At 29.2% G+C, this 14,415-nt stretch overlaps 2 protein-coding genes across 2 annotated transcripts; one reads left to right on the forward strand and one right to left on the reverse strand.

Moving 5' to 3' along the window:
- The first annotated feature begins 2,097 nt into the window (after nt 1–2,097).
- Nucleotides 2,098–3,474, forward strand: LOC114927452 (uncharacterized). The gene is made up of 2 exons (XM_029297386.1): nt 2,098–3,064; nt 3,182–3,474. Exons 1-2 carry the CDS (start codon nt 2,098–2,100, stop codon nt 3,472–3,474), a joined length of 1,260 nt encoding a protein of 419 aa, XP_029153219.1.
- Nucleotides 3,475–8,456: 4,982 nt separating this feature from the next.
- Nucleotides 8,457–11,259, reverse strand: LOC112789786 (E3 ubiquitin-protein ligase RMA1H1). The gene is made up of 2 exons (XM_025831827.3): nt 11,045–11,259; nt 8,457–9,428 (listed from the first exon to the last, which is right to left on the reverse strand). The coding sequence occupies exon 2, from the start codon at nt 9,380–9,382 to the stop codon at nt 8,684–8,686; it is 699 nt and encodes a 232-aa protein (XP_025687612.1). The 5' UTR covers nt 9,383–9,428; nt 11,045–11,259; the 3' UTR covers nt 8,457–8,683.
- Nucleotides 11,260–14,415: the final 3,156 nt, after the last annotated feature.

Genomic DNA, 14,415 nt, shown 5'->3' on the forward strand with positions numbered 1-14,415 from the left:
AGTTGATCAATATATTCTCAAATTATGTAGACGATTCCATCAACGAATATATAGCTCTGAACTTTTCAGTTTACATACAATTAAATGCTATATTTATGCCGTGAAAAATTGTTCTTCGGCGAAAAAATATCCCCACACAATTGCCTTGATTAAATAACTTTTAACATTCACATATTTTTTGAATAAGTGCTGACATAATAACCCGACTAGGATTGGGGACTCATCTATTATTATTCACGTTATTTTTTAACCGAGTATAATTTATTTTATGTTTTAAGTTTAGTCTGGATTATATGACCAGCAGACAAAGTTTAGAGACTATGATCTGTTATACTATAACTCAATTTTTATTGTATATAATGTCTCATAACTTGACTTTATTTGTCTTAATTCGAAGTTTGTAACCAACAAGTTTAATGACCCTTATTACTATTTTAATGATCAACCAGTCATATTATCAATGTTATTCACGAATCATTTGCATATCAAAGACACCTTTTGTATCTACTATCAAACAAGTATCATGTGATGAGCTTTATAAATTCTATTTTATGTCTAACATTTTATATTTATAAAATTCTTATCCTTTTTAAATATTTAGTGACTTGAGTGTCAAAATATCTTTTGCAGGTATACTATATACAAAGAAAAAAATGTGACAATAGACCTCTATTAATAGCCACATACATAAAAACAGCATGGCTAAAAATTAAGTGTGGCAATTGATACCAAAAAACATAGTCATAGAGGATTGGCCACGATTGAACCGGTGGCCCTTTAAAAAGTGTGGCAATAGGTAAAAAGACATGTCCAATTTTTATGGTTATACTTTTTTTTTTAGGTTTTTGGCACGTTTTTTAAACGTGACAAAAACCAATTTTCTTGTAGTAGTACCACCTACCATATTTTTTGGTATTCGAATTATATTTACTCCATAAAAAAACATATTAAAATATTACAAGAAACGAGTTATACTTCAGATGTTTATTTACACAAGAACATATTTAAATCGTAACCCATACTAGTTGAATCCATATATTTAACAAAAGTGTTTAATTCACATCAATTAAGTTACACGTTAAATTAATTAAGCCTGCGGCCGCAGTGTGACGGGCTCAGTTAGTCCACCTTAAAAACATATATTATGGTACGCTAACAAAACGCACACTTCAATAACCTCTCTAAATATCAAATTTTATCTTTAATTTTTAGACTATGAGAAGAATTGGGTCTGTTAGAATATATTAGAAATTAATTGATCCTAATATATTCTAACAGGTGAAAAAATATTAAAAAAATGATAAAAGATGAAGAGATGATAAATTATTAAAAGGTGACGAAAAATATATAATTTTTTTATAAAAAACATAATATCCTATAAATAATTCTAATGAAAACTAATTAATTTTAATATATTCTAATATGGTCATTATTTTTGTTATTTATTTTTGATGCATAATAATAAGCGACAAGTCAAAATAATAAAGATGCAAAGTGAACCTGTGCGGATTAAAGTGGTGCAAACACAGGTTTTCATTTTAGACAATCCGTCTTGTTCCTGTGTAGTGAGTTTCGTCAAGGATGTATAACTCGTCTTATCTAAGTGTATGTTTGTCCTTACTTGAAGTTGATGAGATGATATACTTCACTTTCAAGAGAATAAGTGATGGTGGATATTTACAAAGACATTTCCACACTCAAATAAAAAAAGAGAATAAAATAAATAGTGTGTACTCAAATAATATAACATTTCGTCTTATCTTTTCTTTTGTTAAGATTTTTTATTTTATAAGGTGTCTTAAAATGGTTACATTGTTGACCTAATATTGTGTAACCACTCTTAAATGTTATTAAGCTCTTGCCAAAAAGTTCATTATAAGTGTTAGTATATATGCTTGAATAAACACGTTTAATTATTCGTTTCTAATAAGAGGCAGATTGATAGCGTCATTTATATAAGTGAGTGATCTTAGGGCCAATTAAGTATGGGTATTTTACTTACATTTGGTATCAGAGCTGGTTAATCCAGCGTCTGGTGTCTGAGAGTTTGTGAGGTGTGGGAGAGTTCTCACATAGTTGTTGATTCCTAGAGTCAGTATGGCAAACACTTTCAATATTGTGTGGTCCGGTCCCAAGTTAGATGGGAAACTCGATTATAGTTATTGGGAGACTTTGATGTCTACCCATTTGAAGGCCCAAAACCTATGGAACTTCATTGAACCGGGTTTACAAGAAGGAGCAGATGCTGCCCAACAAAGGAGAGATCAATTGGCGCTATCTCAAATTCATCAAGGAGTAGATTATACGGTGTTTGGCAAAATAGCAAATGCCAAAAGTGCAAAAGAAGCATGGAACACGTTGAAGCTGTCATACAAAGGCGTAGATAAAGCTCAGAAAGCAAAACTACAGTCTTTGAGAAGAGAATATGAAAGGTACGAGATGTCTAGTTCAGAAACTGTTGAACAATATTTTACTCGTGTTACAGACCTTGTCAATAAGATGAGAGTCTATGGAGAAGATATGTCTGATAGCAAAGTGGTGGAGAAAATTCTTCGCACCATGCCGATGAAGTATGACCATGTGGTGACTACGATCCTAGAGTCTCATGATATGTATACTATGACGATTGCAGAGTTGCAAGGAACCATGGAAAGCCACATCAGTAGAATACTGGAGAAATCAGAAAAATCAACCGAGGAAGCCCTGAAAAGCCGAGTGAATTTCAACAACGTTGCAGAATCAATCCGTACACAAGAAAGACGAGGTCGTGGTTTTAATTTTCAAAGTAGAGGCAGAGAAAGTTTCAGAGGTAGAGGCCGTGGCAATTACAACCAAAGAAGTTACAATAATTTTACACCACCTAATCAAGGAAGAGGTGGAACGAATTTCAGACTTGTCAACCGAGGAAGAGGTCGAGGCAATTTTTATCAAGAAAGAACCAATTCCAATTGCTTTCATTGTGGAAAGTATGGACATAAAGCAGCAGATTGCAGATTCAAAGTGATGAATAATAATCAAGCACACGTTGCAGAAAATCAGCATCAAAATACTGATGACAATCCGGGTACTCAGACTTTATTTTTTACAAGTAATTCATGTGATGAAGATGAAAATATATGGTACTTGGATAATGCTTGCAGTAATCATATGTCTGGTAGAAAGGAGTTATTTTCTTCATTAGATGATTCAGTTAAACTATTATTGAAGTTTGGTAATAGTACAAAGATCTCTATTGAAGGAAAAGGGCACATACCAATTAAATTGAAGGATGGTTCTCTGAGTTATATTTCTGATGTTTTCTATGCTCCTGAACTTGATTATAATTTACTGAGTATGGGACAATTATCTGAGAAGGGATATAAGATGATAACTTATCATGGATATTGCACTGTATTTGACAACAATAGAAGGTTCATTGATAAAGCAAAGATGACTTCAAACAGAATGTTTCCGTTAAAAAATTCAACATGTTAATCCCTCTTGCATGAGTTCTGTGATACTTGATGATAACTGGTTGTGGCATATGCGGTTTGGGCACTTTTATTTTTCTGGCCTAAACTACCTGTCAAGAAAAGGACTTGTTTCTGGTCTACCACGGATTCATATTCCCAATTGTGTTTGTGAGATTTGTCAACTGGGAAAGAAGCACAGAGATCCATTCCCTACAGGAAAGTCTTGGAGAGCTAGAAGATTACTTGAAATTGTGCATTCAGATCTTTGTTCTATAGAAGTTCCAAGTAATGGTGGTAGCAGGTACTTTATCACTTTTATTGATGATTTTAGTAGATATACATGGGTATACTTTCTGAAGCAAAAATCAGAAGCATGTGATGTCTTTAAGACATTCAAGGCGTTTGTCGAAAAACAAAGTGGCTGTAAAATAAAAATTCTCAGAATAGACAGAGGAACAGAATACCTTACATGTTCAGAATACTTTAAGCAACACGGAATTCAACACCAACTAACAACTAGATACACTCCTCAACAAAATGGAGTTGCTGAAAGAAAGAACAGAACCATCATGGATATGGTCAGATGCATGCTCAAGTCAAAACAAATGCCTAAAGAGTTTTGGACAGAAGCAGTCGCAACAGCAGTTCATATTTTAAACAGGTGTCCAACAAAAAGTGTTCGTGATAAAACTCCAGAGGAAGCTTGGAGTGGAAAGCGGCCTTCCATTCATCATTTCAGAGTCTTTGGGTGTATCGCTTATGCCCACATACCAGATCAATTAAGGAAGAAGTTAGATGACAAAGGCGAGAAGTGTATCTTTATTGGCTATAGCACAGACTCAAAAGCATACAAGTTGTACAATCCAGTATCAAAGAAAGTGATCATCAGCAGAGACGTGACGTTCGACGAGAAAGACATATGGGACTGGAACACAAAGACAGAAAAGCATCCGATTATAATTTCAAATACATGTGATGATGAAGAAGAAAGACAACCTGATGCAACCGAGCAACCAGAATCATCTAGAAGACCTCAAAGAGAAAAGAGACTACCAGCTAGATTAGCAGATTATAAGGTTGGCAATGACAACGATCAGTCCGATGAAGAAATCATAAATTTTGCTCTATTTTCAGATTGTGAGCCGTTAAACTTTGAAGAAGCCTCTAGAGATAACAATTGGAAGAAAGCAATGGATGAGGAGATTCATGCCATTGAAAAGAATGACACATGGGAGCTGACAGATTTACCAGCAGATAAGAAGCCGATTGGAGTAAAGTGGGTTTACAAGACTAAGTACAAACCTAGTGGTGAAGTTGATCGTTTCAAAGCAAGATTAGTTGCAAAAGGATACAAACAAAAACCAGGTATCGACTACTTTGAAGTATTTGCTCCTGTTGCTAGATTAGATACTATTCGTATGATTATTTCACTCTCGGCTCAAAATAAGTGGAAGATACATCAAATGGATGTTAAGTCTGTATTTCTAAATGGTACTTTAGAAGAAGAAGTGTATGTTGAGCAACCTGTAGGATATGAAGTTCTTGGAAAAGAAGATAAAGTTTATAAATTGAAGAAAGCTTTGTACAGATTAAAGCAAGCACCAAGAGCATGGTACAAGAAGATTGATTCTTATTTCATTGAGAATAGTTTCAGAAGATGTCCGTTTGAGCATACTCTTTATATCAAGTTCGTTGAAAATGGAGATATCTTGATCGTGTGTCTTTATGTTGATGATTTGATCTTTACTGGGAACAATTTGAAGATAATTGCAGAATTCAGGGAGGCTATGATAAAGCACTTTGAAATGACAGATATGTGCTTGATGTCTTACTTTCTTGGCATTGAAGTAGTTCAAAAAGATTGTGGAATTTTCATTTCTCAAAAGAAATATGCAAATGATATTTTAAAGAAATTTCAGTTGGAGCACTCAAAACCAGTTTCTACTTCAGTCGAAGAGAAGTTCAAATTGCTGAGAGAATATAAAGGAGAAGCAGTAAATCCCACATACTACAAAAGCTTGATTGGAAGTCTAAGGTACTTGACTGCGACTAGACCAGATATTGTGTTTGGAGTTGGTTTGCTTAGCAGATTCATGGAGGAACCTTGTACCAACCATTTGCAAGCGGCAAAAAAAATTCTTCGATATATCAAAGGTACTTTCAATGATGGAATTTATTATGAGAATACTAATGAAGTAAACCTTGTTGGCTACACTGATAGTGATTGGGCTGGAGATATAGAAACAAGAAAAAGTACTTCAGGGTTCGTATTTCATCTTGGTTCTGGTGCAATTTCTTGGTCTTCAAAGAAACAACCAGTAGTGGCTCTCTCTACAGCAGAAGCAGAATATATAGCAGCAGCAAATTGTGCAACACAAGCAGTTTGGCTAAGAAGAATTCTTGAGGAATTGAATGAGAAACAAAATACTCCAACAACAATATTTTGTGATAACAAGTCAGCTATTGCACTTTGCAAAAATCCAGTATTCCATGGAAGATCGAAGCATATTGATATTCGATTTCACAAAATCAGAGAGTTGGTGAATGAAAAAGAAGTTGTGATCGAGTATTGTCCAACTGAAGAACAAGTTACAGATATCTTTACAAAGCCATTGAAGACAAAGTTATTTTTCAAATTGAAGAAGATGCTTGGAATGATTAATTCTGCAAGTTTGATTTAAGGGAGGCAATGTTGATTAAAAATTTTATATCAACTTGCATGAACTAGAATCTTCATGAAACATGGTTAAAGAATTGAAGAAGAAAAGTTTGAGTTGAAAACAATAATCATCTATTTACTAGAAGATGTTGGAAGCTTGAAGATTTTTGAAGAATATTCAAGAGAGTAGTACATCTACAACATTCTACAACATTGAAAAAATTCAAAATCAAATTGAATTGAAATTGGAAGTCAAGCAAATTAGAAGATTATAGAAACTACATGAATACAAGTTGAAAGATGATTCATGAAGCCAACTCATGAAATGGTAGTCATTACAAAATTGATTTGTGATTCATAAATTATTATTTTAGTAGGAAGCATTGCCTATATAAAAGCACATATACCTTGTGTATTATATGTGTGTGTTCCATGAAATGAAAAAAGATATGATTATGTGAAATCCTTTTTTGTTCTATTATTTCATATGAGTATTAGTGAAGTTGAGAGATGAAAAATATGATAGCGTCATTTATATGAGTGAGTGATCTTAGGGCCAATTAAGTGTGAGTATTTTACTTACACAGATTTAGGAGGACCAGCATGGGCATAGCCTCTAAATTTTCAAAATTTAAAATATATTTAATATAATATCTAAAATTTTTAACAATATATCTTTTAGTTCAATAACTAAAGAGAGATATTTTATCCTCCAAAACATTAGTTCAAATCCCATTTATTGCATTTTAAATTTATTTTTTTTGTTCTTTCAAATTTTTTTTTCGTAATTCTTCTATCTATTATTATATAAAAATACTTTAGTTTTTATAATAATTTTTAATTAAATATAATAAGAAAATATATCAAAATATATCAAGTGAATTATTTATTAATAAGAATATATTTTATATATTATATTTATTAATTTATTTTAAATACATATATTAAAAGTATTAGAGAAACAAATTTATATTATTTATGATATATCTTTTATAATAAGGATAAAAATTAGAATTTTATGAAAAAAAAACTTTGATATAAATGATTTTTTTAAAATTAATTTTAGTTTAAAATAATATTAAAATATATAATTATTTTTTTATTAAAATTTTTAGTTTTAATTTAACACTTTCAATTTTTTATTTTCAGCCCCTCTTTATAAGATTTCTGGATCCACCACTAATTCCAATTAATAGGTAATACGAGCCGAATTATAACTAATGGTTCACGTTTGTTTTCCAAACTAACCTAATTCAATTAATATTTAGCTCATTAAGGATTGGACTATAAACGGGTTTGGCTAACCTGTATACCTTTAATTTTCTTGTCATTTTTGTCCTACGAGCTATGTCCTCTCATGTAATTTTTAGTAAAAAGATGAAAAAAAAACTTTTCTAATTATTTAATTGCTACAAAATTCTATCCATCTTATAATCTTTGTAATTTTTATAGATAATTAGGTATTAGTTTTAAACTCTTGAAAGATGTATAACTATGTTTGGGAAAAAAAAAAAGAAGGAAAGGCGTATAATTACCACTCTAGAATTGAAAATATATAGTACATATTCAGTGAATAGAATTGGGACCACAACAATTTTGTACCACTCCAAGCAATGAATAATGCATATCTTCCAAAAGCAGACTTCACTTGCTTCTATATGCCTCCCTTTACTACCAAATAATGTCCTTTTTGTCCTGACTTTGAAATTTGAATGCATATATGCAAGCTAGACAAGCAAGAAAAGAAGCACTAAATTTCTCGTCCTTTTGCTGATCAAAAGTTGATAGATATGAAATTATTTGAATACGTCTCACAATTTTTTTTGGAAGAAATAATTTTGAATATGGACAAAAGTTTTAGAATTTAAAGAAATAATTGATGACGACTAAAAAGAAATAAATAGTGAATTTATATTTTCTCAATTTCATATCCCTATCAATGGTTTTTATTTTTTATTTTTTAATATATTCATTTTCTTTCAAATCATCGATAGAAATTAACTATGGAAATATGAACATTTCTTTAGCAGAAATAAACCACATCCGAGAAAAATAAACTTGTTTAACTGCTGTAGTTAGTTTAGTAATGTAACAATATTAAAGTGCCAAATAAATACTTCTTCCCTCTAAAAATAATTCTCTTTTACTTTTTTAATGAATCTAAAAAATAAACGAAACACTTAATTTAAAAAAAAAAAAAAATTGTTTGTTTAGTTTAGTTTGTAACAAAAGGATGAAACATCAAAATCCGAAATTGATCGAGGGACCACTATGGTGTCTAAAATTGAGTCTGGAGGACCACTAAAATAAAATTGGAACCTTAAAGACCAAAATGGATAATCCGCTTAATCTCAAGAACCATTATAGGATTTATTCAAATTTACACATACATCTATTTCACATAGCGAAATGCAAGATTGGTAATAATTGAATTACATATATAACTCAACATTAATTTGCAACGTCTCTATCAAGTTCACAACATATATGCCTGAATCTGACTAAATGATACTCTACAAATTTGTACATTTAAAAAAAAATATATATATGAGAAATGAAGTAGAGCCTTGACTCAGAACAAGAGAAGACACATAACCAAGCAGCAGAAGAGGAAAAAACATATTCTACTGAGTGATTCATCAGCTTCCATCAATTGCCTTCTGATCCTTGGGTTGCTACTCCCTGAAAGACAATAAGAATTTGGATATGTATACATGTTCCTCAATTGATTACCAAACACCCTTGCATATATCATCTCACCAAAAATTCCAGATGTTGAAGTGTAACTGCTTTGAATCGAGTCGAATGGCCGAGGTTGACTAGTTTCAGAAGTAGATTGTAAAACAGATGCTGCAGGATTGTATGGTCTCCGGCCAGGGGGTCTTCTAGGTATCGAAGAGCCTAATTGGCGAGCATTTTTGCCGGACGGCGTTGCGACTTGGTTCCGGCCGTAGAGTGGAACTAGGGAGGATTGAGAAACTTCTGATTTGCACACAGGACATTGTGGCTTCTGCTGCTCCATGTTTTTGGAAGAGATGGTTTGGATATGGAGCCATTTGTAAATGCAGGGCCAGCAGTAGAGATGGCCACAAAGGGTAACTACCGGTTCTTGCACACATTCTAGGCAGATGTTGCAGTCGAATCCTTCGGTGGCATTTCGATCGAAATCTACACCAGCATTGGTGGAAGATTTCCACTTTTCCAAGGAGGGTATGTCTTCGAAGGTACTGATTTCGCGAGCAGCATCCCTGAAGTACTGATCTGAGGTCATATTTTTGGTTTGTTTTAGTACTGATTTCTCTTGCAGGTGCTTGAACCTGAAATGCACAAAGAACAGAATGTAAGAATTCTGGTGTCTCATAACAGATTAGTATTTGTTTCCCTTTAGCAAAGTCTTGGATTCGAATAGAAAAGACTTGCGCTAAACCAACTCAATCATAACTAAATTAGTTAGGATAAAATTAATTGATTCTCAATACAAGTGATTCATGGGGAAAAAGATAATTAAGATGTTTCTTTGAAAAAAAGAAAACATTTAAATTTATAAGACAACATTGAAGTTCAAACAACTTTAAGGTGATCTACATTAATGCTACCTAGAAATCATGGCTGGTTGGGTTGGAAGTAGGGCAGGAAATTGGAGGGAGGTAATAAATTCAAGTTGCAACCACCACTACTCGTTAGTGTTTAGTATGGCCCCAAAAAAACCAAAAAAAAAAAAATTGATATCATTGTCACGCTTATTTTGAAGGAGACAAAATTATGTTTGTTGTTGAGGAAATTATGACAACCTAAACTGTGTGCAAAACCAGAAATGAACTTACTGAAAATTTCTCTTCAGCAGTTTTGTAACAACACAAAAATTTCTCTTATCCAATGCCAAATGCAGTGTGTGAGAGAAGGATTTGTTAATAATAAAGTATGCGCAAAAAAACTATTACTCTGTTAGTTTGTGGTTTATTTCTTCAAAGAAGTTAGAAACAAGTTTTACTGCAATACCCAGTTTCAGAGTTTACAATCACAACAATTAAAGAAAAAAAAGGACTACTACAGTTACAGGTATTAAATATGTGTGTTACCTACTAAACTTTATATCATATAACAGACCAAACATTAATTTGCAGGGACACCCCATTTAACTGCTTAATAATTTAAGAGTTTATGAGAAGAGTTTTCTCCATCTCTTAAAGCAAAAGGCAATTAGAAATGTTTGAGAAAATCATATCAACGAAACTAGGATATATCATATATCATTCATATTCTGACCATGGATAAGAAGGAGAAATCATTTTGTCTTCTTTTATTTATTTTTTTAGCACCATTCACAAAATCAATTTTCAGAAACAGAATTCTTTCTAGATCTGCTGTAAGAGAAAACAATAGTTCAGTCACTATTCATTGATGAACTATGTACTGTGGCCAATTGTACTGAAAACTTTTTAACGGGGTAAAAAAAGGTTCACAAGGGAAAACAATAGATTTAGAAAACTCATAAAACTTGTGAATTGAGAAAATTATCTATGAGCATGCTGAGAGAAACAAAGGTTACATAATTGTCATAAATTCTGATTTATAAGTAGAACACTTAAGGTTCTCAGATTTATCAGCATCATATATTGAAGAATGGAACAGGGGTAAAAAGAAACAAATCCAAATAAGGAAAGGGTCAGAATTCATAAATTCCATTATTTGAAACATAATACACTCATTGGAAAGTTGGGAAAACCAGAATCTCATCTCAAAGAAAAGGAGAGTTTTTGATACAAGATTCCAACACCCAGATGAACACAAGATGCTAATAACACAAAAGGAAGCTAATTGAACAAGAATCACAACTAAACTGCATGCCTAATATGCTGCCACCTTCTGAATTTTGTGTGCTATCACAGTGTTATGCAGAGAGAGAGAGAGAGAGAGAGAGAGAGATACTTACAGATAAGTAGAAGCAAGAACGTTGAAAATGGAAGGTTTTTGGTTGAAGAACTGAAATGGCAGTGGAAGATGAAGAACAAAGAAAAAGAAAAGAAAGCTACGATGGAAAAATGAGGCATTAGACCCTGGATTTTATAATACGACATGCGAATACCAGTAGTTATTCAATCAATTAAGGAATTTACTTTTTTAGAAAAAGCTATCATTTTAAGGATTCGGATATTAAGAACTAATATATTAAGAGGTTGATTTTTGATAAAAGTATCAATATAAATTACTTTAGATGGTCGTCTATGTCTATTTTTATAATCATTTAGACGATATTAGTTATACGTATAAAATTATTTTATATAATTATTGTATCAAAATTAAATTAATATATTAATTAAAAGATATTATATATTACTTTTATATTATTATATATCATTTTGTTATGTTACTAACAGTATTTTTGTCAATTTTTACCAACTTTTATTTATGATTGTGTTTAATAGAAGTATCTTTGTAGATGTATCTAATAAAAATATTTTTTGTATGATTATATATAATGAAAGTGTCTTTATATAAATATTTTTTAGATGTATCTCTTTATACATGTGTTTAAAATATAATAATTAATTATTATTAATAATAAATTAACAGATAATATATTGATACTCTATACTTTTCTTATCATATATCCTTCTTTTACATGTGTTTTATTTTTTATATTGAAAATCATTGATAAAAATTAAAAGTAAAAAGTGATATATATAAAAGAGAAATATAAAAAAGAAAATTTATAATATTTATTAATTAATGATAAATTTTTAAATAATATTTAAATTTATAATAAATTAATCTTTTGATTCGTTGATTTAGAAGTCACTATAGAAAAGAAAAATATAAGTAACTAATAATTTTTTTTGAATAAGGTGTAAACAATATGAATTAATAGGGTTAAAAAAGTAAATTTAATTAATAGCATTAAATTAAAATATAATGTATTTTTATTTGATTGGTAATTATTCATATTGTTCAAAATAATTATTGTTTATCTAGCATTCCTAAAAAAAACATAGGTTCCAAAGACATAAATTAATATTACTAGTAATAAAATATTTAAATTTTTATTTTAATTACACTAAAAACTGAATTTTACGTATTTTTCTATACTAACTTTTTTACTTAGTAACTTTTACAAGTATTCTCAAGGTATATATAATAACTGAATCCATAATTTAATTAATCATTTTGGAACATAATTAATTTGATAAACCTTTTTTAATGTAAAAAGTGAAGGAAGAAGTACGTTTAAATTTTTTGAAAGCTTTAATTTTTGGTTTGGCAATTTTTTTTCATAAAAGCAGAAGTGATTTTGCTGCCAAAATCACGTTTACAAAAAGTAACTATTTGTAGTTTCTGCGTTTTTTTAACTGGCTTTTAGTCATAGATACTAACAATTATTTATCTTTTACCAACTTTATCATTTATATGTTATTGTATTATTTATAAAATTTTTGTTATTTCTATTTATATGAGTTCTATTTTCTATTATTTATTATTTTTATTTTTTTACAACTATTTGTTTGACATTATACACTTTTATAATTGTGATTTTTTTGTATTACGTTTGTTATTATATTTTTATAATATAATTTATTAATTTTATTAGGTAAAGTAAATTAAACAAAAAAATTAACTGTAAATAATAATAATAGTAAAAAATTATAACATACTAAAAAACGAGTATCAAAAATACTAAAAATATATTATATAAAAAGATTATCAAAAACTTTTATATTTGTTTCAATCACTATAAAGTAAATATTTAATTTTTTTTATTATTTTCAGTATTCTCTTTTATAATTGTAATTCTCGTATATTATGTTTTAGTGTAATTTTTTATAATATAGATTATGATTCCATTAAAAAAGATAAATTAAATAAAAAATTAATCATAGATAATAATAAAATCATAAACGTTGAATTCCAAATTAATATTAGAGTAAAGCTAGGGAACCAAAAGCATATCAGCCAAAATCCAGCCAAATGCCTTTCGATGAATTCAAAATCTTTACGAGTTAATATATATGGATGTTTCTTCTACTAAGTATGAGAATGTTTCTTTTTCATATTAAATGGATGTTTTGTATGTATTTTTTGAATTTGTGTTTGACAAAAGGGAAAATAAATTTTGGATCGGGCTTGCTGAAAGGGTTCCGTGATCCCAGGAGTGATTATTGGGGATTTGAAACATATTAGTCAATGAGAGATTTTATTCAAAACGGCAATTAATAACAAACATTAAAAATTAAATAAAAATTAAATTAATTAATTTAATATTGTTTTGTTTATCTTTTGGCTGATCCTTTTTTGTTCCACATACTTTTCCTTAATATTAAAAATAAGATTATTGAGAGTACTAGAATAAGAGTACGATGTAAAAAATACTAAAGTAACATTTAATACTTAAAAAATGTAACATATTTGATTAAATATTCTTTTATATATATATATATATATATAATTTATATTTTTTATTTTTATTTAAAAATATATTTTATCTATTTTTATATGTTATTTTTATTTTAGTAAATAAATATTAATTTTATTATAAAATTAACTAATAAGATATATTTAAATATCTAAATTAAAATAATAGGATAATATAAAAAAATTTTAAGTTGATGTTTATTTTAGTAATTTTTTATTTAAAATTGATTTTGAATGGTACAAGCCAAACAACATTTATTTTACTATAATTCATTTTGATATAAAAATTATCAAACATAAATCACTTTAACACAAACTTACTTTTGATCAAAATCAAATTTACAAAATTAATTTTATGCAAACTTCCATTTACAAACTGAAATCCAAACACACACTCCGTTGATGTCCAAAACATCAGTTGCTAAGAACAATGATGTGGCTCAAGCAATCATAAAGCATACACATTACGATTTCAGTTAGGTTAGCATTAACTTAGCGATCAAAGCCTCGTGTAGAACAATTAATAATGTTCTTCGGTTCAAAATATTAAATAGGTATATTATTTTATTTATAAAATAAAAATAAAGATTATAAATTTATGAAACTACTAATCATTTTCTTAAAGTTATACTTTATATCAAAATTAATATAAAAAATTATAACTTTTTAACATTGTATTTTACACTAAAGTCTAAAAAATAAGATTGATGGGTCGTTTTGTTTAAATAAAAAATTATTTTTATATTAATTTTAGTGTAAAATATATTTTTAGAAGATTAATTAGTATATTTTAAAAATTTATAACTTTTAATTTTATTAAAAAATCTTATTTTATGTTCAATTAAAAAAATTAAAATAAAATAAAATATCAATCAACCAAGAAACATTATAAACCCT

This window comes from Arachis hypogaea, chromosome 3, assembly GCF_003086295.3.
Source record: "Arachis hypogaea cultivar Tifrunner chromosome 3, arahy.Tifrunner.gnm2.J5K5, whole genome shotgun sequence".
In the NCBI taxonomy this organism is placed as follows: Eukaryota; Viridiplantae; Streptophyta; class Magnoliopsida; order Fabales; family Fabaceae; genus Arachis; species Arachis hypogaea.